The 26,413-nt window shown below is 32.5% G+C and overlaps 1 protein-coding gene across 3 annotated transcripts; it reads right to left on the reverse strand.

Annotated features, from left to right (window-relative positions):
* Positions 1-17,515: 17,515 nt before the first annotated feature.
* LOC112030353 (transcription factor bHLH111) lies at positions 17,516-19,845 on the reverse strand. 3 transcript variants are annotated; one of them, XM_065759800.1, is made up of 6 exons: positions 19,507-19,845; positions 18,857-18,979; positions 18,651-18,716; positions 18,474-18,539; positions 18,011-18,049; positions 17,516-17,908 (listed from the first exon to the last, which is right to left on the reverse strand). In XM_065759800.1, exons 1-6 carry the CDS (start codon positions 19,807-19,809, stop codon positions 17,741-17,743), a joined length of 765 nt encoding a protein of 254 aa, XP_065615872.1. In that variant the 5' UTR covers positions 19,810-19,845; the 3' UTR covers positions 17,516-17,740. The 3 variants fall into 3 exon arrangements, with proteins under 3 accessions (XP_065615872.1, XP_065615871.1, XP_065615873.1); XM_065759799.1 differs by having other exon boundaries at positions 18,651-18,722; XM_065759801.1 differs by lacking the exon at positions 18,011-18,049 and having other exon boundaries at positions 18,651-18,722.
* Positions 19,846-26,413: the final 6,568 nt, after the last annotated feature.

Genomic DNA, 26,413 nt, shown 5'->3' on the forward strand with positions numbered 1-26,413 from the left:
AAATTGTTAGAGAGATTGGATCTGTAAATCATCGTAAAGGAATTTGGGACCAAAATTTGATCGCAAAATTTTGGGGATGAGACCTTTTATAAAAAATATAAAAAAAATCTTAATATGACAAATTGACTATTAATTAACACTGAGATGAAGATATAATTCTAAACTTTTTGAGAAACAGATATAATTCGAAACTTAAATTCACTACATCAAACAACGAATTTAAGAAATCTGAATTTCAAATACTTGTGAGCATATGAATGATCAAACAAGACATTTTCAACAGATAAACATTCTTACATCTGAAACCTAAATCTAAGTTTGCAAAGACAATAATATTCTACATAAGGGAAGAACAGCCAGTGAAAGGAGGCTTCAATTGATTAAAGATTTTTTTAAGCAATTGATGATGCTGTCATTTTCAAGCAATTGATGATGACCTCAATTTTAGTCAATTGCTATGAGGACTTTAAATTAAGATTTTCTGGGGGGTTTTTGGAATTCTATATATTTATTTTGCAACAAGAAGATTGGATTTTAATACCTCATCAATAATGTAGATATTAAAACAATAATAACGAACATTTGTTTAAATGTTGATGGCGTGGCAAAATTGAATTCATTCATTCCAAAGTGATTGAATATTTAGAAACTTTATAGTTGAATAATCCTAAAAAAAATTGAGATTCTTAGTATGAGGATTATCATGATAAAATCTAAACTATAGTTAAGTTTTGAGACGCTAACATATTTATCTTCTATTTAGTATGAGAAGTAAGTTAAAGTGAGTGTGTACTTGATGAATATTTTAGAAGATATGCTTTTATCAAGAATTTTCTATTATCCATACGTACAGGATTTATATCTCTAAAATTGAAAAAATAAATTACTAATTACAAGTTAGAATAAGGTTGGTTATATGAGAAAACAAGAGATTACAAACTTGCTATACATGGGGAAAAATTAACATGCATCATCTTAGCTTTGGTAAGAAATTAAACAAATGGAAAATATGGTTGGCCGTTTTTGGACAATCAATTGCAATGATCACAAAATAGCATGTAAAGCAAGTCTAGCATGGGAATTGGAGGGCTCCTTTTTAATTTGGTAGCTAATTGTAATGTAAAAATCCTCCCTTATTTTTGTTTCCAAAATTGCAATAAATGCTGGATTGTGTTCCCAAAATTGACAGTAATAGGCGTGCCATGCCTTTTATTTTCAGTATGTGTTCTTGGGGCAAAAATACCCTTCATGGCTAGCCCTGCCTACTCATCTCAATTCTCAAAGCCTTTGCTATGGCTTCATACCTAGTTACTCATGTTCCCTCTGTTTCACATCTTTCATTTCCAATCCCATCCAATCCTCCTATTTATCCGCCCTTTCAAAAATCAAACACAAATATGATCTCGAAAGAGATTATTGGATTGTTGAATCGGATCAATGATTTACCAGAAGAAATTTGTTTTTCAACAAAAATTAAACCCACTATTGCCACTATTGAAATCTAAGTGCATTTATTTTATGATAAAAAAAATAAAAAATTCCAACACTTTTGTGAATAACAAGTTTTTTTGCTATTGTTATTGGGTAGTCTTTTATGCTATTCTTACCCTAAAGTGAATGGGTTAAACAAATCTTCGTTTTCCCACGATAGTTCACTAAATGGCCTAGGGTTTTTCTTTGGGCTGCTATGTCTGTCTCAAATTTCTCATGCATCTAGCTTTTTAGTCTAAACTCTAAAAGTTTCTCTGCTATTTACCCTAAAATGATGGTGTGCAATAATGAAAAAGTACTCTGTATATGTGTCTTCAAAACACCATATCAGCTGAAGTGGTATTGTCTGACCCGCACACATGATGTGTAATTACCATCACTCTTTAAAAAGTGACCATTTCTTGCATCTTTGTGTTTTTCCCATCTTTTTCTTTCTCAAAATCTCTTGAGATTAGTTTTATGCGATCAAATTATGAATTATTTATCCAAAGAATTGGTGTCTGATTTATGTTTGCAGTAATAAGATGAAGATAAACAGGTGTTTGTGTAGAAAGATTCATTTGTTCAGGGAAAGAAGAGACCTGAGGAGGTATGTCCTATTCCGTAGTTCTCTTATTAATCTTAAGTTGTTAACTTTAGTGTATCATTTCTTCATATCATTTTTTGTCAATTGTCACATATTGTTCAATTTGGCTTATATTTAGATTCGATTAATTGTAATCTACTCGTAGAAAAATATGGAGCTTTCACATACACAGGATCTTCAAAGCAGGGGCTGGTCCAACAGTGTTTATATAATAAATCTCGGGACCCAATTTAAAAGTGAAAAAGGATTGCATTTATACTTATATATGATAATCTTTGAACCTGTTCTGTACTAAGTTGTGCCTTAACGTGCTTGATTTATGCAGGGAATAATACATTTTTATTAAAAAATACTCTATATTATTTTTTTTTTATTGATGATCCTCAATAATCTATATTAAAAAAATAATCTATATTAAATTATAAATCTTATCTCGAACCCAAAAATAATAATCTATATTAAAAAAATAATAGGTGGGTTCCTCAATCTTCTAACGGTATGGAAGGCTTTCTAATCATTTTATTTTTGTTAATCTAACTCTCTTTTGGTAAGTTTGGACATTCGGTCAGTTGTGATATACATTGTCCTAATTCTTTGTAGACTAAAAGAATGAAACTATTATATTGTTATTACAGCAATTATGTGTCTTTGATTTAGTCTATTCATTGAAATGCCCCAAATAAGACACTGTCAAAAATATGTTTACCTATGATGCATTATAGAGCGATTATTTTCTAATTCTATTATGAACTAAAAGCTTGAATATATATTACAATCAATGCCTACTTCATATGCTTGGTTTTGAGATGGCAAGTCTTATAATTAAATCTATTCATCAGAACATCCAAGATTCCTAGTGTTTCTTATTATACTTCTCTTTGTAGCGAATCCATTTGTTTAACATTGATTAGTGTCTTGATCTATAATGATCGACACTTTTTTTTTTTTTTTTGGTTATATTTTATGAATGCTTAAAGGTGAAAACTGAAAACATCAACCTAAGCACAAAGTTGTGTTTAGAAATTTCTTTCTCAATCTCTCTGTCATATTTAGACTGTTAATCAGAGTACTACATAAATATTTTTGTTATTATTTTATAAACAAGTTTCACAATTTGTGTGCGCTTCAATTTAGTGCTAACAGTATGTAGCTCGTTTCATTGATTTCAATTCCATTACATATGTCAACATTAAATTTTCTTTTTTCTCATTCTTTCAGCATTGATAATTCTAGTGCTTTCGTCTAGAGAACAATATAAACTACACATCATTTAGATATAGCCAGGCGTGATAAGCTCGGAAATCCATGAAAGAAGGGATCACAATGTCTAAAGCAGAAGCTTTTAAAGATGCGATAAGCCTAGAAATACCATGGAAGGAGGGATAAAATGTCTGAAGCTATGGTCTATGTTGGGAAATATAGACCCCGGTTGATAGAATTAACAAGTTTTAAACTCAAGTTGTTAATTAGATTTATTATGAACAAACCTTGTTAAAACAAACAAACATCAATATCATGTCAATAATCAATGCAGGGGAAAAGTAAATAAGACAAGATATGATGACCCAGGAAAACTAATGAAACCAACCAGTTTCACAGTAAAAAACCTAGGGGGAAACCTTCCCGAAAAGCAATCCACTATAGTAAAGAGAAGTTTCAGATCTAGTACAAAACCTTTGTCCTTAGACTCTACAATTCCCGTAGATGAACTCACAGCAGAAACCTTCTACCGCTTCAGAACCTCTGAACTCTTCAATATATGAACGCCACCCTTTTTGTTGCACGGATCCCAATACGTGACTAACTCCTTTGCACAAATCCCAATACGTGACTCACTCACCAATTTGAGAAAGAAGAATGTTGGCTGCAAAGTTCTTCACTTCATCAACAATGAAGATCAAAAAGCACTTGGTTACAAAACCCTAAGGCGCAAAGACGCAGTAACTTCTTTTAGAGAGAATAAGGCATCGATCACCTTTTGTATATGTTCTCCTTGTATTCTCTTATGTGACGGCCTTTAAAATAAGCCTTATATAAGTCTAGGGTTGTGAGAAAAGAAATCCTACTCAAATACATAAGCCTAGCCCAAAAATCAAAAAGTCGAAATTCTGATTTCCCGTAACCTCGATCGATCGAGAGGTGTTGAGGAGGTGTCGAGGTTTAATGAATCTCAACAGATAGTAGCTGTCGAGAAGGTGTCGAGGGGACAGAAACTTTCTCGATCGATCGACCAACTATCGAGAAGCTATCGAGATTGCGATAAGAATCAGCTGAAGAGCTCGACAGATAGCCAGGTGTCGAGGAGCTATCGAGAAGCTATCGAGTTATCTATCCGCAGGTGTCGAGATATCTGTCCAGCTTTATTGAACACCTTTTCTTCACTTGTTTCTTGGTCCAATCTTCATGACTTTAATACTAGACTTGAACAACATGTTTCTTCAAGCATTAAACACAACTTAGATCTACCCAAATACAAGTAAAGTGCGTTTTGTCAAAGGATTAGCCAACTACATAAAATATGTCCTTAACAATCTCCCCCTTTGGCAATCCGTGACAAAATCACAACAAACAAATGAACATATGAGAGAAGTTATAAATCACTCAACTCATACTCACTTGTTGAAAACAATAAAATCTATCCTAACACAAACTCTTGAAAAATTTTGCAAGAAGAGAGTTTATGGCAAGTAGACTTTGACAACCTGTATTTCTGAAACACTTTAAACAAAACTCATCAAGGTATCTTAGTGTGAAACAGAAATAATAGATTGCATACAAATATAAGAAACATGTGTATGAAGAAAGAAAAGAAACAACACATGTAAGGTAGGTGAAAGAAACATACATCAGCATATAAAGAAGATAAACACAATGTATGTAAATATAGTCACAAGACCCAAGGTACAAGAGCAAGGAAGTAAGCACTCGTCCTAACAAGATGAAACACATCTCCCCCTTACAAAGGAATGTATTTCTCCCCCTAACTTGTAGAATCTTAAAAAAAGAACCCACAAAGTCACAATTTCTCTCCCCCTTTTTGTCATGATTGACAAAGGGTACAAGAAACTAGAAAGCTTAACCCGAGAAACATAAAGATGATCAAAGATGATCAAGGGGGTACAAAGAAATCCATATAAATGCATGAATGTAATGAAACAAGATGCTATGGATGACAAGATAATAGAAGGATGCAAAACATGTGAAAAACAAGAAAAATGTTAAGCACATAAAACCCAAAACACACACACACACACACTAAACAAGTCTAACCAATTTTATATTTCAAAAATAAGTCAAGACAGTTTAGTGAGCATACATTAGCACATGTAAAACCTTTGTGATGGCCAAATCACATTGTACCTGCATATGTATCAAAAGTAGCAAAGAATATTGCGTGTTGTGTGTGAAAAATATCGCAAGATTGCATATGTGTATACATGTTATGACGATCTGAGATATGAGAAAATAACTTTTAACTCACACACAATCATAACTGTTTGATGGAGACTATCACCTTCGAGGTACATCCTATAACTCCCACATCTCCTAGAATACACGCTTGCAACCATATTTAAAGCATTTTTGATCTTTTTGTTTTTTTATTTTCTTTGCATATTTTTTTTTTATTTTAGCATATCATGCATGGGCATATAAAAGAGAGGAAAGAAATACCCAAGATGTTAAGTATTTGACATCGCACTTTTGCTATGCCGAAGCATACGAATGTCTTTGACATTGCACTTTTGCTATACCGAAGCATACAGGTGTCATATTATAATTGGCGGGCAACAGTGGTGAGATGGTTATTTATGCATTTCTCTTAGGATTTTCTAGTCCTACCCGTCAAAAAGAGTGATATGAGTGTTAAGTTTTAAGAGGTAACTTAATCTTACTCATCACAAACAAGAGCCACAAAGCTCACTTGCTTAGTTGTGCATAGAGATGCCCATCTAAACTACAAAAGATACAAAGTTTAGAAACTTTGTTTCAATGGCCATCCAAGGTACACAAGTACCAAAGTACACAAACACACACTGTTTTTGTATTTTTCTGATTTTTACTTTTTATTTTTATTTTGAAAACAAAACCAAATAAAAACTAAACAACCAAACAAAAACAGATAAACAACATGTATACATGAAAGAAAGATGCATATGCATGAAAACATGATAGAAATATGCAGATGCATGAAAGCATGATTCCAAGAACAGATAAGAGATCAAGCAAGAAAGTCCTACTTTAGATAGAAAGAATTAAAGCAGAGGACAAACAAAAAAAAGACAATTAAGTCTTAAGCTCCTTTCTCACCCACACAGCACGAGTCTTTGGCCGTGAAGATAAAAAGGCACGTGTCCTAGTATGTCTACTAAAGGACATAGAAGAAATAAAATTCTCCTGAAATTGAGTTAAAAAGTTCAAGACTTTTAATAACTCTCCAAACAAAGGTGTAGGTGCTTGAGAGGAAACGTGTGACCGTTTGGAAAATTGCTTATGAGGATACAACTTAAAGCAATTAGGACGAATGTGTCCAGCAACACCACAATGATGACAAACACAAGGCTTAACAAAGGATTTAGAATTAGCCAGATCAGTTTTGGATTTCAAACCTCTATTACCTTTCTCAGATTGTGGCACAAAGATAGTCCTTGATGCAGAAGCTGTGGATGAGAAGGGGTTGGAGGAAACAGCATATCTTAAGCCAGTCTTATCAGAGGCTTCTTGAAGGGTCATCTTCTTAGGTACTTCATCATTAGAAGAATCCTCACTGTCACTATCACTCTCCACAATGACCTTATCGGTTGTGGCAGCAAAAGCCATAACTTGACGGCATTCATCCACAAACTCATCAGAAGAGTCATCCTCAGTATCACTCCAGGTAGCAACCAACCCTTTCTCTTTTGGCTTCTCGGTCTTTTCCTTCATGAGGTAGTTTGGACACTCTATCCTCATATGACCAAAACCTTTGCACTCATGGCATTGAATAAGGGGTTTTTCATTCTTGCCCTTCCTAAAGGATTTAGGTTTCCTAGGAGGTCTGCCCTTATCCTTTTTCCTAAACTGAAGAAGTTTGATAATCTCATCAGTTATGAAGGTTAGATCCTCATCCTCATCTTCACTTTGATTTTCATCTTCAGAGTCCTCAGTCTCTTCCTCTATACCCTTAAGAGCCAAGTTTTTGCTCTTTCCACCTTTTCCCATTGAGCCTAATCCCATCTTATAGGTTTGAAGGTTCCCTACAAGCTCAGTCAAAGGAATTTGATCAATGTCCTTGACTTCTTCAATGGCAGTGATCTTGGCATGGAATCTTTCAGGTAAGGACCTAAGGATTTTTCTAACAATTTTGGATTCTGCAATACATTCTCCAAAGTTGAAAGTAGAATTCACAATATCCTTGAGTTTGGCATAGAACTCATCAAATGTCTCATCCTCCTCCATCCTTATTTCTTCAAAACTACTTGTGAGTTGTTGAAGTTTCACAGTCTTTACTGCCTTGGTACCTTCATAGGTGGTCTCAAGAACAGTCCATGCTTCCTTGGCAACTTCAGTGGATGAAATTTTCTTGAATTCTTCATTAGTCACCCCACAAAACAAAGCATTCAAGGCCCTACTATTGAAATTTACAGCTACAATTGTTGCATCATCCCAATCCACAGGTGCTTCCTTCGGCTTAATCCAGCCAACTTCAATAGCTTGCCATACCTGTTCACCTAGAGCCTGCAAGAACACTTTCATACAAACTTTCCAATACGCATATTAGTTCCATCAAATAAAGAAGGTATAAATAAAGATTGTCCTCTATCCATGACAACAGGGGTCAATGGATCACACTCAAGAAATTAATCCAATCAGAGTGAACCCGCTCTGATACCACTTGTTGGAAAATATAGACCCCGGTTGATATAATTAACAAGTTTTAAACCCAAGTTGTTAATTAGATTTATTATGAACAAACCTTGTTAAAACAATCAAACATCAATATCATGTCAATAATGAATGCAGGGGAAAAGTAAATAAGACAAGATATGATGACCCAGGAAAACTAATGAAACCAACCAGTTTCACAGTAAAAAACCTGGGGGGAAACCTTCCCGAAAAGCAATCCACTATAGTAAAGAGAAGTTTCAGATCTAGTACAAAACCTTTGTCCCTATACTCTACAATCCCCGTAGATGAACTCACAGCAGAAACTTTCTACCGCTTCAGAACCTCTGAACTCTTCAATATATGAACGCCACCCTTTTTGTTGCACGGATCCCAGTACGTGACTAACTCCTTTGCACAAATCCCAATACGTGACTCACTCACCAATTTGAGAAAGAAGAATGTTGGCTGCAAAGTTCTTCACTTCATCAACAATGAAGATCAAGAAGCACTTGGTTACAAAACCGTAAGGCGCAAAGACGCAGTAACTTCTTTTAGAGAGAATAAGACATCGATCATCTTTTGCATATGTTCTCCTTGTATTCTCTTATGTGACGGCCTTTAAAATAAGCCTTATATAAGTCTAGGGTTGTGAGAAAAGAAATCCTACTCAAATACATAAGCCTGGCCCAAAAATCAAAAAGCTGAAATTCTGATTTCCCATAACCTCGATCGATCGAGAGGTGTCGAGGAGGTGTCGAGGTTTAATGAATCTCAACAGATAGCAGCTATCGAGGAGGTGTGGAGAAGGTGTTGAGGGGATAGAAACTTTCTCGATCGATCGACCAGCTATCAAGAAGCTATCGAGATTGCGATAAGAATCAGCTGAAGAGCTCGACAGATAGCCAGGTGTCGAGGAGCTATCGAGAAGCTATTGAGCTATCTATCCGCAGGTGTCGAGATATCTATCCAGCTTTATTGAACACCTTTTCTTCACTTGTTTCTTGGTCCAATCTTCATGGCTTTAATACTAGACTTGAACAACATGTTTCTTCAAGCATTAAATACAACTTAGATCTACCCAAATACAAGTAAAGTGCGTTTTGTCAAAGGATTAGCCAACTACATAAAATATATCCTTAACAGTCTATGGGTTTGGTAAAACTAGAAATTATGGTTGAGAAGGCAAAGATATTTGACAAGCCTCAAGAATACAGCCACGTTAAGAACTACTTAGCTTTCATTGGAATTTGGAAATACAAGTGTTTGTTTGAGCAAGGTTGTCCTTCGATTAATCTAAACTAATGTAAGGCCATCAATTGTGGGAAGTGGGATGAAGATTTTTGCAAGCCTCGAACTTAGGTAGAAGATTCATCTCTCTATTTAGCCAAGGCCAAAAATTAGCAAGCAATTAAGAAATTTTTTCCATGCCAATGTAGTAGATTGTTTTGTATCAACCATTTCATGGATTCATTTCTAGTAGATAATTGTAGCTTTGAATTGACTCTCTCTCTCTCTCTCTCTCTCTCTCTGTGCGTAATCTGGACTTGCATCAAATGTTGAATGTGGACCATTATTTCAAACAAAATTACTATTCTAAAAGGGAATTCAGTGACACTAGAAATATATATATATATATACATATATGTGGGGGAGTTTTTTTTTTGCTCTAAGGAAACTCATGAGTACTCCCTAGGCAATTTTTGCTCTTTGTCCCACATTGGAAGGGTTTTCTTCCTCTTAGTACCTTATAAGGCATGAACCAATGGCATTAGAGTACCACTAGTTTGGTTAACCAAATTATCTTTTATTGTGGGAGAGTTTTTTGCTCTAAGGAAATTCATGAGTACTCCTTTAGGAAAATTTTGCTCTTTGTCCCACATTAGAAGAGTTTCCTTCCTCTTAGTATCTTATAAGGCATGAACCAATGGCATTAGAGTACCAATAGTTTGGTTAGCAAAAAACTCCCCCACAATATATATGGTTAAACGACACATGATATTAAACACCGCACACCCTTGGTGCGATAGTCACTCCACAAGCACTTAGATTAGACTAGAGTAGAATTCTATCTTGTATAAAAAATAATAATAATAAATAAATAAAAATTCAAAAGTCAGAAAACAATAACTAACTTTCAAAATTCTTTTGATATATAAAGATAAAGAAGAGATAATAATAACTAGAGGTTATATTGAGTCAGGTATTAAACAATGAAGCCTTTAAGATTGGTACAGCTTATCCAAATTCCAGATAACCTAATAAATTAAAATCTCAATTTTAGGGTCTGCTCAATCGTAGATGGAGAGTTCGAGGTGCAAGTGGAGGGTGAGGTTGACAAGGTCGAGAAGGTTAATGTTAATGTTGAATAATAATATATCTTTACCTGAAGAGTTGTTGGAAGAGATCCTGTCAACAAGGACGTAGCTAGCTTTGGACTGGGGGGTGGGGAGGGGCAATGGCCCACCCTAAAATTAGAAAAAAAAATTATTATTATTATTATTATTATTATTATTATTATTATGTGTGTTCTAATTTTAACAATTTTGTTCTATAAAATTATATTTTTTCCCTTAAACAATATCATTAATTCTTTTAAGAGTAATGCTATACTCACAAACTTTTTTACAATATTTTTAAAAATTGTTTTAGTAGCAAATTTTTATTGGTTCACATATAAACCCACCACTCACATTATTTTTTTACTTAATAGTATTACATCAATACTTTATAAAAAAGTTTGTAGCGCTAGTATTTTCCTCATTTTAGCGACTATAAAAAAATTTATAGATCTAAAATCTAAAACCAAATATACAAGCCTCCAAAAAATAGCTCAACAACAAAAATTACTAATGGTAAAACTTAAAAAAAAAAAAATTAAGCTCAATTAACCAATTTTATTTAAAATAAACAACCCTATCATTTAAAAAATTCTAAACATAAATAATTTTGTTCTTACCAACCAAAAAAAAAAAAAATCTTATAAACTAAGTAGCAGAATTAAAAGTTGAAATCGCTACACACAATCAATAGTAAAACTGCTCTCCTTCACTCAAAACTCTAGGTCTGTCCCTACCTATCAAGACGTCCAGTGAAATCATTAACTCGTTTCCAGTGCGTTCAAAAATCATGGTCCACTGCTCTTCTCCAAAACCCTACTTTGACTGCCAAACACCTTCATCTCCAACAAACAAACACTACAAAAAACGCGTCCTGTAGCCGCGTTTTGTAGCCGCGTTTTTGTAAAACGCGGCTACAGGTTAGAGTTTGAGCCGCGTTTTACAAAAACGCGGCTCCAGCATAGAGTTTGAGCCGCGTTTTACAAAAACGCGGCTCCAGCTTAAACATTGAGCCGCGTTTTACTAAACCCGGCTAGAAACCACCCTGAAGCTGCGTTTTTAAATGGCGAGCTGCGTTTTTGGGGTTTTTGTTTTTTTTTTTTTTTCGTATATGTCTGGAGCTGCGTTTACGAAACGCAGCTCAGGGTATGTCTGCCTTCAACATTTACTCTAAATTATTAAGAAAAAAAAAATCATCACTCCACAGAAAGGAAAAAAACCCCTTCCTCTGAAAACTCTCACGCTACTCTCTCAAAAAACTCTCACGCTACTCTCTCCGAATCCCCTTCCTCTGAACTCTGAACTCTCAAACTCCTTCCCTCGCTTCCACAGTCTTCGAATCCCCTTCCTCCTTCCGGTCTTCCCTCCCCTCCATTCGCTTCTCGTCGATCGGTAACACACAGACGCACACTCTCTCTCTCGAACTCTCAATCTCAGTGAACACACTCTCGCAAGGCCGACTGACAGTAAGTTTTTACAATTATTTGGTTTGATTTGTGTTTTAGGGTTCCCGTTTTTGGTTTACAGTTTCGATTTTAGGTTTAGGGTTCCGATTTTCAATTTTGGGTTTCGATTTTGGGTTTAAATCGAGTTTTTGAGGGTTGAGATCGGTTGTTTGGCTTGCTGGCAGTGGGTCTGCAGTACCCCCCCTAAAAAAAAAGCACTGTGACTCACCTAGCTACCAACCACCTACCTGTGTTTCACAACACCCACCAACAACTGATTTGTGTTTCACAACACCCTCCAACAACCGATCGCAACCCACGAATCCAAACCAATCCACAACCACTACAGATCTGGGGTTTCACAACAACACACAATACCCATCACCAACCGATACATAACCCACGAATCCAACTGACCCACCATCCAAATTGATCCTGCCACCTTCACTCATCCATAAAAGCTCCATAGTCGAGCTTGGGAACCCGATTTAGACCAATCCCATTCCAGAGCACTCAATCGGTTAGGAGAGAAAGATCAAAGAGAGGGAGAGTGAGAATCAACAAATTCCTAGAGCTTAAAGTGGTTGTTCATGGAAGGTTCTGGGTGGAAGGAAAAGAAAGGAAGAAGAAGAATAGGTTTGGGGAAGAACTTGGTATTTTGAAAATTCTCAATTAAAAAAAACGTTTTAAACAATTAATATATGAAAACTAATTTAATTAGAATGAAAAGTTGAAAAGAAAAATTGAAAAGTAAAAAGAAAAATAATTTAATTAGATTAATGTTTATTTTAATTTTTTTTTAAAAATTTTATGACTTGGCTTTTTTTAAAATTAAATTTTTATTAATTAAAATGCCGATGTGGTATTTAAGAATGCCAAATAATTATTTTTAATAATATTTTAATGGCCACATTAGCGCCATGTCAGCAAGCAAGGCATTTTGTCTGTCATGTAGGAGGTTTCCATTAGTGGATTGACGATAGGGACCCTTTTAAAAATCATTTTCTTTTTTTTTAAGGACTACAATAGTAACAAAATCAATTTTGGGACTAAAATGGGAATTGACCTAAAATATAGGGATCAAAAGTGCATTTTCGTCTAATGAAAATTGTATACATGACACACAGAGTGCATAGTTGGCACACAAAATACCTACATGGTCATTAAAATAATAATAAATTTTTTTAATTAATATTAAAAAAGTCCATATCAACATTTAAAATGAATAAAAAAATTTTAATATAATTTTTCAATTTTTAATAGAGAGAAAATATATATATATATATATGTAGCAAACATTTCCAAATTTTCTAATATTTTCTTGCTATTTCTTGTTATCCAAACACAAAAATGCCCATCGAGATAAGTTGGTCTTTAAACAAGTTTTGCTTAAGGTTTGACGACATGGACCCTTTTAAAAATGATTTTCTTTTTTTAAGGACTACAATAGTAATAAAATCAATTTTGGGACTAAACTGGGAATTGACCCAAAATATAAAGATCAAAAGTGCATTTTCGTCTAATGAAAATTGTGTATATGACACACAAAGTGCATAGCTGGCACACAAAATACCTACGTGGTCATTAAAAAAATAATAAAAAATTTTAATTAATATTAAAAAAGTCCATATCAACATTTAAAATGAATAAAAAAATTTTAATATAATTTTTCAATTTTTAATAGAGAAAATATATATATATATATATATATGTAGCAAACATTTCCATTTTAATATAATTTTTCAATTTTTAATAGAGAAATATATATATATATATATATATGTAGCAAACATTTCCAAATTTTCTAATATTTTCTTGCTATTTCTTGTTATCCAAACACAAAAATGCCCATCGAGATAAATTGGTCTTTAAACAAGTTTTGCTAGAGGTTTGATTTGCTTTTTTTATTTTTTATTTTTTATTTTTTAATAAGCAGAGGGATAAGTCGATCAAACCCAGATATTTCTCTTTCTTTTTTTGTTTTCTCCACCCTCTCTCTTGAAGCATGACGAACACAAATAAAAAAAACTCCCAGAAACCGGTGGTGGCTTCTCCAATCTATCTCACTTCCTCTCTCTGCAACTCAGTTCGATTTCTTTCTCTCTTCTTGCGATCTAAACCCAAAAACTTTTCCCTAAGCTGATCGCTACTGCCTTTTGCCATTACCACCACCATTAAAGATGTTTCCCAAACTAAAAAACTATGATTCCGCATCATCGACTCTAAAACCATGGAGTTGGATCCTTTAATGGTTGCAAAATTGAAGGAGATGGGATCTAGGTTGGATTTGGGTTGGTTTCCTTGAACGTATTTGGGTCGGACTTTGGTTGGTGTTGGGTTACAAAATTGAAGGAGATGAGATTTTTTGTGTAATAAGTGCTGAGAAATTAATCAAATCAACCTGAGGCTGGCTATGCTCTCAGCAATTGAGAAAGTACATAATTCTCCTCTAAAAATAGTAGTCAAGACGCAATAGTCTCTTCTATTCTCATTATAAACGCCATCAACAACATCTTGAAATGCACCACCACTTCTGGTTTTTGCACTTTATTCTCATCTCCCCTTTGAACTTTCGCTAATTGGCATTCACTTTTTCCCTTCATGAACATATATACTTCTAGAAATTAGTTGTGGCATTGGAAAAATTACAATTCGTTCACACACTAGGACAAAATAATGAGGGCGGCCACATTGAAAAGCATATAAGCTGCTCCACCATTCTTCATTCAAATAGTTTAGTGATCATTTTTACAGATTGATATGATAAGAATACGTCATGAGTCATGTCTCACAACTTACCAAGTGATTATTGATAAAAGTGTAGTTGCAAAGGATTTACATATTAATTAGTAGCAAAAAATCAGATAATTCTGGCCTATCTATTGAAGCCTAGCACTACACTTTGTGTTAATTAGAGGATCAAGCTGACATACTAATCTTTTTCAGTCCCAAAAAGTGTGATCTTATAGAGCATAAAGAATTGAATTAACCGAAATTAATACGCGTAGAAATATATATATATTTTTTTCGAATGAGCAAGTTATATTTTCGAGCCAACCCAGGATTTTCATTACCGTTCTCCATTCACCACCTTACTCCAACCGCTAATTGCCTCCAGATGGTCACCAGTATGTTATCACAGACGCATATGTAACAGATCCTTGTTGGACTAAATTGCAATTTACACTTTCAAAGTTTAAGGTAATTTTGATTTTCTCATCTAAAATTATAAAAAAAAGTCCTCCATTTATATATGTTAAAGTGTTATATATATCTACCACATATATAAACTTATTTTTTATTGCATTATACTTCATTATCCATCTATTGTTGAAACGGTGGTGGAAGTTAAATGAATCATAGAACAATTAATTATGATGTCATTTTGGGTGAGTCAAAAGATAAAAAAAAAAATAAAAGAAGAAGAAGAAGAAGAAGAAGAAGAAGAAGAAGAAGAAGAAGATCATGGACTTTAAAGGACAAAGTTTAGCTTTAATCATATTAGAGGAATATTCTCCAACTTATAAGGTAGTGATTTATAAGACTTTTATAAGACTATATATATGTATTATTTTAACAAATAATGATTAATTAAAAATGTCATATGACTAAAACTATATATAGATTATCTCTTCAATGATCACATAATAAGTTGGGAGAAGATAGTTCCAAACTGATTTGAAACTGGAAAATTTTTTCCTCTAAACTAATTTAAAGATAAATCTTCCAAACTCCTACTAACAAATTAACATGACTATATACTTTGAAAATTTAACCATTAGATTTCATGTTTTTTATGTTCTTAAAAGTTAATGTAAAATTTTGTTCAAATTGTATGTTAATTACTATTCGATCCACAAATATATTTTTAATGCATAATTTAAAATTACAAAAACTTAAAATTTAAAAATTTATTTGATAACATAGTTACTGATTTTAACATTCTTAAAATTTTGCAAGCATTGAAAATATAATGTTAAAATGCAATCTAAGAGTTAATTTGTTAAAATTTACATTTAATAAAAACATATAAAATAAGTTTGAGAATTTTCTCCCCAACTATTTTGAAAAAAAAGAAAATTACCTTTGAAGCTAAATTTTCTTCTGACTTTTTGAAATTGCCCGTAACTTTTTACATGACTCCAGAGTCTGTCTCTCAACTGATTAAAAGTCTCCCTAAAATGATTGTACTAGGTTGACCTTAAAATACAATATTGCAAAATCTTCAAAGGCCCAAGAAAGTCAAGATGAGTCATTTTACTGTAAACATGGCTTGAACTTTCTTTTTGGATAATGTGAACCCGGCCCAACTAATCTAGAGTTTAACCATACATGAACGTCACCTATCAAATCCACATATATAACAATAATTATAAGCATTAAAGTTTTCACAGCCCTTTTTCTTCATCTTGTGGTGGGTCCTAATGAGTGACTGAAAATTCCATGTATGAGAGGATATGAAAATTCATGTGAAATTGCTTATTTAAAGTAATTTAAAAAAAAAAAAAGGTTTAAGTCATTATTTCTTTACTTTATTGTTATGTCGTAAAAGTTGATAATATTGGTGATTTAAGGAAAAAAAATTAGAATTATTATCAATTTTATTATAAAAATTTTAAAAAATGATATGACAATGAATAATATTATTGTCGTATGCAAGTTTATCAACAATATAATATACAAAATTTTGGAATGTTTAAAAGTTAACGAATCAAATTATAAAATTTATGAATTAAAATTTGTAATATCCTAAAATCACAAGCTATCTATAATTTTGTCACCAAAATCTGAGGAGATTCAGGAGAAGCTCATGTCTCCTATTCCTTATGTGGTGCAATTGGAAGTTGGTATAATGTTATGGTTTATACTTGAACGAAGAGTTCATATGTTGTTATTATAGTTATAGTAAATATATGACAACTCTAGCTAGATGATGAGCAATGAAGGCCATATAATGGACCTTTTATATTTATGAGCTACTATAGATTTGGCCAAGAGTTTTGTACCTTAATTAGTATTTCTTTTGGAATTTCCAACAAAAGTGTTTAAAGTTCAAATCTCTTCTTCCCAATTATCAAATTATAAAATAATAATAGTTTGGCATATAACATAAAGTAGTCAATATCCTACGAGAGGTTGTTTTAGTTTAATTAGGTGAATGAAATATTTTGGTAATTGGTACTAGTCAATACCAATATATTTGATAAGCTCAAATATTAGCTTAAGTATATATATTTTATTCCTAATGAATTATCTTAATTTACATGTTTTATAATATATAAAATTTTAATTTTTAATTATATAGGCCAAAAACATTAATATAGACCGAAACACAATATCCATACTCCATAGCTTAATCGATATAGTTTGATATTTTATCTGGTATGTTTCTAGAAAGAATCAATATCAGTTAATATCCAATACAGTACATACCATAGCTAGGATTGATACCATATTGACTACTTTGACATAGTGCATGTTATTATAACAAAGCATCTAATGATTCTATATTATTCTGGCGGCCCGTTGATAATTCTTTCTATGTGGCAATACAAGAAAGCTAGCAAAAGTAACTAGAAATTCTTTCAGCATGTATTAATTGTTGTAGAGAGTTCTTTAAGCGTATATTTAGTATTTCGATTCTATTATTGGTTTTGCTACCATTATAAACTCCATATTTTGTTAATGAAAATTCTCCGTTTTTACCTGTGAATGTAGACGTTTAAGTCCAACCCATGTAAATCTTATGCCCCTCTCTCTCTCTCTTTGGGGGTGGGGGATGTGAAAACCTCTTTTTGTAATTGTTTTGATTTTTTTGCTTAAATTTGGCAAAAAGATACGCAAACATGAAGTGCCTACTATGGCAACCAAGTAACCTAATGTTTCTCTTGATTTACCATTGATTTAACTTTACAATTTATTTTTAATTTCTTGAGCTTCTTATCATTAAATGCACCTCTGCTAACAAAGGTACAATGGATTACAAGATATTTAAACAAGGTATAGACTTATTAAGTTCACCTATACAAACTCCCTCTATATGTTGGTGTACTCCAGTAGTCTGATCCTGTGTTCTCACGGTAAATTTGAGGGGTACATGAGGTAGGAACTAAGCAAAGACCTCTGCTCCTGAGATCAAGCTTTGTGTCTCCCTTATCTTTCCTATCCAAGCCTCCCCATGGATCCTGAAATTATCACCAAGAGAAGAATCATTTCTGAGTTCTATTTTCAAGTACTAGAAAGTGATTAACACATACTTAATTACAGCCTTGCTTATTTTATTTTACCTTGTGCGAGTTCGTCTTCATGTAAGGGTTAGTCAGTAGCTGAAAAATGTATCAAAAGGTAGCATCATCAATATTGATTTAATTCTTATGTTTATAGAGAAATTTCAAACAAATAATAGGCTCGGTGTTTATTTTGTCACAAAGAACGTAAATAGTACTGATATGGTAAGTGCTGCTCTTACTTCAGGAACAGGATCATTTCTTTTGTTGGTTTTGTTTTGGTGCTAAGACTTTTACAGCCACTCGTCCCACTTCATTCAAATAGGGGACAAAGTACAGCAGTCTCTATTTTTTTAGTCAATGTCATCCTTATAGTCTTTATTTCTTTCATTGCTTGTGTCATTAATATTTTCTTGCGTTAATTTATATAGAAATAGTATATGGTGACGATGAAAATACTTATAATTGATGCTGCTGCTACTACTGCTGAAATAAAAAGGAAGAGTTCAGATGATTATATCACCTGTACTTGTTCTTGTAGAAACTTTATATATTGAATAGCTTCAAAGAGCACCGATGCAGTATCAGTCTGAAAATCAATTGAAACAAAAATTGATAATAAAGCTAATGTTTTAAAATGCGAGAACGAAAAAGGATAGGGAAAAAGAAAGAAAGAAAGTCATAGTGCACATGTGCTAACCTTTCCAAAAGGTGACACAATTTGCTGAAGGGCCGTGATTCTGTCCCCAATCTTGACTTTTGGAGCCTGCACCTATTAAGTATGAAAAAGGTTTCTTTCAAGTAATCTACACGATTCTTATTCTTCTAATTTATATATATATATATATATATATTTTTTTTAAATATTTTATTTTAAACCTGAAAAATAACGTTTTCATTATATACCTTTACTGATGAAGCTGTAGGACTCTCTTGCTTTGGTTTTTTCAGGGCTGATTCTGAACCATCTTCAGACCTTTTCCTTTTTCCTTCATTTGCAATTGCCTGTCCTTTTCCATTATTTCTAGTCTGCATGGAGCAACTTGGATTTCTCAACCGAAACATTTGTGACAAAGAACAAATTATAGAGACAATTAAAAAAAAAAAAACAAATAACAAAAAAACCCTTGATGGATCAAGAGTCATGAAAGTACACCTAGGAAGCTTTAATATGGATACAGGTATCGTATATATATAGATACAAGGATAGGTCAATTTTTGAAGAATTAGGATTCAATACAATAAGGATAATTAATTTTTATAAATTAATATTTTCAACCACATATTATGCTAATTTTAGTTTAAAAATATATAGAAAATGCCAAGACGTAAAATAATAACTAATTAAGAAGCTTTTATTTTCATGAAGAAAGTGAGTGAGAGAGAATTTTTTTTTTAGATATTCATCGTATCCAATAGCATTAATATCAAAAGTGTTAAATATATACATGATATGATTATTAGTTTGAAATATCAATCTTCATACTACCTTGTTAAAACTACTATATAGATAATTAGGTATAAAAGAATGAGGCCAAAAAGGTAAAAATAGTTACCATAGAAGTTTGCAGCCCTTGCTTCTTATAATCAGAGGTGTTCAACGATTTAAAACAGTTGTTAGGTGCATGAATGTCCATCAAGGGCTTGCCCATGCGATTACTGAAAGATATAACATCTGCAAAGCTTTTTATGCTTCTGCAAGAAGAAGAATTAGGCATCCCATAGAAGTATGATCTGGGATTATCTCCCATCAATGAGCTGTTAATTCCAATTTGATATCCAACACCATTATTGTTGAATGACCTTCGTAATAAAGCAACTGGGGCTTCAGTCTCACGGCGTTCATTCTCAACTTTCATATCATGACTATAACATGGAAATAAAGAACAATTCCTAGTTGTATACTAGACTGGCTAAGGTTTTTTTTTTTGCTAGAATTTAGAGCATTCATAGTAGTGGTGCTAAAAAATTAGCTTTTAGCACTTCAAAAATCTACTTTATTTATTTTACTACCTCACTTTACAATACACTCAATATCAAATGCTCTATTATTTTACCACTTTTTATTTTAAAATAATTTAAACAACTCATTAAAATAATAAAGGAAGAGAGAGAATTTGAGTTTTTTAATTGAAGGAAGAAAGAGAATTTTAGTAAAATATTGTATTTTATTTTTAACAACTTGCTATAGTCAACTAGTATTTATACCAATTTATTGTAGATGCAAAACATTTAGCTTTAACTTCTCCAATAGAACATGGTTTATTGGTGAAATAGTTTTTTTTTCGCTAAAATACAATTACTTTTATGAATGCTTTTATTGTTTTTGTTAAGTTTTTGGGTTGGATAGTTGCTAGTTAGACTAGGCTAGATAGGTTGATTGGAGAGGAGAGGGCTTAAGGTTTTGGAAGAAAGGGCCTAACTACAAAAATGAAAAATATAACAAGCAAAACAGTTTTTTTCCTTTGGGCCAAGGGGCCAGGTCCTTATGAGTCCCACATTGGGTCCGTCCCTATATATATATTGCCTTGCCAAACCTTGCAGGATAGTGTAGTTCCTACATTTTCTAGAAAGCGTGTGGTTTTTTGAGAGAGAATTTCAACCTATGTCATTTGCTCCTGATAATAAATTTTTATTGTCAAACCAAGACACTAATCGATTTTTGGTATAGGCAAGAATTGAACCCCAAAACTCTTATTCAACTATCAAATATTTTACCAGCTGATATAGGTATTTTATGGCAAGGCTATATATATATATATTTTCGGTAAGAAAGCCATATGCCTAGCCTCATGGTAATGGTATTATGTATTTATTGATTTTTCATACTTGACCATTAATCACTTACGTGAAAAGGGCCAAAACGAGATTGGAACATCTAATTGGTAACTTCAAATCAGATTAGAACATCTCCACTCCAATGATCTATTCTATCTCCATTACTCGAACATCTAATTGGTAACTTCAAATTAGATTAGAACATCTCCACTCCAATGATCTATTCTATACCCATTACTTTCAAAATCCAAATTTTGAATATATCTTTAATAAATTTATGTTAAAATTACTTTTTAATTGTCAAAATTATGTGGGTTCCAGTTAGTTTAATTAGTAAAATCTTTGATAGTTGAATAAGAGATCTGAGATTCAATTCCCGCTTAAACCAAAAACCAATTGGTGTCTTAGTCTAATGAGAAAGAGCTATTATTAGGAGTGGACGTCATAGATTAAAACTTTCTTAAAAAAAAGTGACAAAAAATCTCTCAAAAAAAAGTGTCAAAATTATGATTATATTGTACTTTGAAGTATTTGATGATAACGTCAATTAGGGTTGTCTCTGTTGAAGGAGAACCTGCAAAAATGAACTGGGTGGAAGAATAACACGCCGGTGTGGCATTAGCCAAATTGCCTCCGACGCTTAAGTCCATAAGGGAGAAAGATTTTAGAGGGAAATAGATTGGAGAGTTATTATTGATTCTAATGATCAATTTTTTTTTTTTTTTGGTTATATTTGATAAATGCTTGAGGGTGAAAACTAAAAACATCAATGATCAACCTAAGCACAAAATTGTGTTTAGAAATTTCTTTCTCAATCTCTCTGTCAAATTTAGCCTGTTGATCTGAGTACCTCATAAACATTTTTCTCATTTTTGTAAACAAGATTCCACAATTTGTAAGCACTTCAATTTGGTGCTAAAGTATATAGGTCGTTTCATTAATTTATATTCTACTAAATATGGCAACACTAAAATTTTCTTGTTTCTCATTCTTTTAGCATTGATCATTCTAGCGCTTTCATCTAGAGAACAATATAAGCTACACACCATTTATATATAACCAGGCGTGATAAGCCCGGAAATCCTTGGAAGAAGGGATCGCAATGTCTAAAGCAAAAGCTTTTAAAGACGCAATAAGCCCGGAAATACCATGGAAAGAAGGATCAAATGTCTGAAGTATGGCCTATGGGTTTGGTAAAATTGAAAATATGGTTGAGAAGGCAAACATATTTGACAAGACTCAAGAATACAACCACGTTAACTTAGCCATTATTGGAATTTGGAAATACAAGTGTTTGTTTGAGCAAGGACCTTCAATTCATCGAAACTAAAGTGAGGCCATCAATTGTGGGAAGTGGTATAAAGATTTCTGCAAGCCTCGAACTTAGGTAGAAGATTCATCCCTCTATTTAGCCAAGGCCAAAAATTAGCAAGCAATTCAGAAATTTTTTGCCACGCCAATGTAGTAGATTCTTTTGTATTAACCATTTCATGGATTCATTTTCAGTAGATAATTGTAGTTTTTAAGTCTCTGTCTCTCTTCAATGCAACATTTGTCTCTTACGAATTATGTTGAAGAAACTTCTAACAGTGCGTAATCTGGACTTGCATCAATTGTAGAATGTGGACCATAATTTCAAAGCAAAATTACTATTCTAAAGGGAACTCAATGACACGTAGAAATTTCTAGTAATAAAGATAAAAATTGGTTGCTCATTGAAAGTCAAAAACAGGAAAGCTTAAGCATATGTAGCCAGAAATTGTTAGAGAGATTGGATCTGTAAATCATCGTAAAGGAATTTTGGGATCGAAAATTTGATCTCAAAATTTTGGGGATGAGACCTTTAATAAAAAAAATATTAAAAAAATTCTTAATATGACAAATTGACAATTAATTAGCACTGAGATGAAGATACAATTCTAAACTTTTTGAGAAACAAATACAATTCTAAACTTAAATTCACTACATCACACAATGAATTTGAAAAATCTGAATTTCTGAATTTCAAATACTTGTGAGCATATGAATGATCAAACAAGAGATTTTTAATCGATAAACATTATTACATCTAACATCCAAATCTAAGTTCGTAAAGACAATAATATTCCATATAAGGGAAGAACAACCAATGAAAGGAGGCTTCAATTAATTGAAGATTTTTTAAAGGGTATATTTTTTTGAGAAAATTATAAAGGGTAAATTTAAGTACATATATATATATATATAAGGTTTTCCAATTAAATTCAAACATGTGTTGCATTAATCAATAAATTATAAATAGTGTTATCTTTTTAAAGAGTTTTAACCTATGACATCCACCTCTGATGATTATACTCTTTATCATCAAAACAAGACATCAATCGGTTTTTTGTGTAGGCCCATTGAACCCTAGATCTTTTATTTAACTATAAGATATTTTACTAGTTGAGCTAACTGGAACCCACTATAAACAATGTTATATCTTTCAAAAAAAAAATTAAATTCAATACAACTACCTATTTGGATTTAATTAAAGAACCTAACCTAATAAATTGTACCTAACTTTCTTCCTTTTATTAATTCCTAAAATTATATATATTTATTCTGAAATAAGAAGATTGGATTTTAGCACCTCATCAATAGTTTAAAAAATATTAAAATAGTACTACCAAACGTATGTTTAAATGTTGATGACGTGAACCATTGCATACCCTTGGTGCGGTAGTCACTCCACAAATATAAGTGCTTGTAGATTGTGGGGGGTAAGGACTGAGGTTCAAGTCTTTAGGAGGGAGCTTCATACATATATACAGTTAGATTAAACCAAAGTAGAATTTTTATCTTATATATATAAATAAAATAAAAAAATGTTGATGACGTGACAAAAATCAATCCATTTATTTCAAAGTGATTGAATATTTAGAAACTTTATGGTTGAATTATCCTAAAAACTCTTGAGATTCTTATAAGTATGAGGATTATCATGATAAAATCTAAACTGCAGTTAGGTTTTGAGATACTAACATATTTATCATTTATTTAGCATGAGAAGTATGTTATAGTGAGTGTGTACCTGATGAATATTTTAGAAGACAAATTTTTATCAAGAATTTTCTATTATCCATATCTATAGGATTTATACCTCTAAATTGGCAAAATATATTACCATTTACAAGTTAGAATAAGGTTATTATATGAGAATCATAATTTGGCAGACAAGAGATTACAAACATGCTATACATGAGGAAAAACTAACATGCATCTTAGCTTTGGGTAAGAAATTAAACAAATGCAATTTATGGTTAGCCATTTTTGGACAATCAAATTGCATTAATCATAAAATGGCATGTAAGACATGTCTAGCATGGAAATTAGAGGGGGCCTTTTTAATTTGGTAGATAATTCTAATGTAATAAAACTCTCCTTATTTTTGTTTCCAAAATTGCAATAAATGTTGGATTGTGTTTCCAAAATTGACAATAATAGGTGTGTCATGCCTTTTATTTTCAGTATGTGTTCTTGGGGCATAAATACCCTTGATGGCTAGCCTTGCCTACCCATCTCAATTCTTTACTATGGCTTCATACCCAGTTACTCATGTTCCCTTTGTTTCACATCTTACATTTCCAATCCCATCCAATCCTCCTATTTATTCACCCCTTCAAAAATCAAACACTAATATGATCTCAAGCTAAGTCCCTGCTCTACTTATTTGTTGGTCTCGGCCACAATAGAGATTCTACAAAATAAACTTTGATGTTGGTATGTTTGAAAATTTGGGTTGTGCAAGCATCGGGGTAGCAATCAGGGACTCAATTGAGGAGATAATTGCTGCATTGTCCTAGAGCATACACCTTCCTCATTCGGTGGAGATGGCTGAAGCAATGGTAGCTCGTAGAGCAATGGTAATTGCGCAGGAACTGAGTTTATCCAAGGTGGTGGTTGAAGGTGATTGTCTTTGGGTTGTTACGACTTTGAATGCTTCTGATTGTTGCAAAACAATGTATGGGAATGTGGTTGAGGGGACACACAAACAAGGTCGCAGACTTCAACAGTGTCAGTTTTAACATGTGTGACGAGGACGGAATAAGTTAGCTCACACCCACGCTAGAAGAGTAGTTTCATCTGCAGATTGTGATGTTTGGGTAGAAGAACTAAGTTCTAATTTGGAAGATGTATTCCAAACTAAACAATATAATTTTGTATTCTTGTATTGAGATTATATTAATGTAAGATTACAATAACGTAATATTATGACCAAACGCCCCTGTGTATTTGTTAGAGTGAGGTGCTCATATTCATCTAGCTAAAGCATGGCCATCATTTGTGGGAAATGGGATGAAGATTTTTGCAAGCCTCAGCCCTAGGTGGAAGAACCTTTCTTCCAAATAGCCATTATACCAAAATTTCCAAGCAATTACGAAATTTTAGCCATACCAATGCTGAGATTCATTTGTATTAACTATATCCATGGTTCTTGTTTAGTAGATGATGCATACAAATTGTAGTTTTTTTTCCCTAAGCGAATGTGATGCTTTGTCACATAAATGTTATTGAAGTTTTGGAAGGGCTCTCATTCTCTCATGAAACTTTGAGACAAATAACTTTGCTATGTACAACTTGCCACTTCAGCAAGTTGTGAAAAAAGTTGTGTCTATAGCAAAATTGGTTTGTTGTAGGTGAGCCTCGAACCTAGGTCTCTCATTCAAGGATAAGAAACTTTACTAATTAAATTAACTAAAACTTATACATGTCTACATATTTATAAAATCAACTTATGGATCAAATCGCACACTACTAAAGTTACATAGAAAAACTGATTTTTTTTTTTTTTTTTTTGAGAGTGAGTTTCAATTTATGGCATTCACTCTTAGTGATAGTTTTTATCATCAGACTAAAACACCAATCAATTTTTGGTTTTAAACTCCAAATATCTTATTTAGCCACTATAGATTTACTAATTAAGCTAACTAGAACCCATAGAAAAACTGAAATTAGTTCAACTAGGAAAACCAAAGGTAATCCAACAAATGGTTTGATTATAAAATGCTTACAAAGTAGTGTAATAATTATTATTATTAGAACCACATAAAAAATATTAAAAATAAATTTCTTATCTACGTTTTTGTCCTATGTTTAAAAGTTACTAGCAGAGTTTATAAAACAAATATAATATAATAAAATTTTTAATATCTTTAATAACATTTATTGACTACTTGAAGTATGATAAGAAGAGAGTGCGACCAAGTGGCAGAGAGTGATTTTTCTACAAGTAGATAATAATGTCTAAAGTTCAATTAAGGGTCATCAAATAGCGATTTTTCTATTTGATGACCCTTAATTTAATCTACTGTAGATTAAATATTACCTCCAAGTCTAAAATTAAAGAAATTGATTTTTTTTTTTTTTGAAAAATGAAAAATAGAATAAAAGGAAAACATGTCAATCCATGTGGCCCATATCTCATCCTAATCCAATCCGTTGTTTTAATGAACCGGGTATTGGTTGGCCCATTTTTTACTAATCCACAAATCCCAAATCTATACACCTTTTAATCTTTTGGATTTGTGTGGGTTAACAAGTCTGGTTCCGATTTTGACAGGTCAATCAAATTTTTCGGTAAAAAATCTTCTACTAACCAATTGATCATGCTGTCATTTTCAAGCAATAATTTAAATAAGAAGATTGGATTTTAATGTCCCATCA

This window comes from Quercus suber, unplaced genomic scaffold (genome assembly GCF_002906115.3).
Source record: "Quercus suber isolate HL8 unplaced genomic scaffold, Cork oak 2.0 scaffold_342, whole genome shotgun sequence".
NCBI lineage: Eukaryota > Viridiplantae > Streptophyta > Magnoliopsida > Fagales > Fagaceae > Quercus > Quercus suber.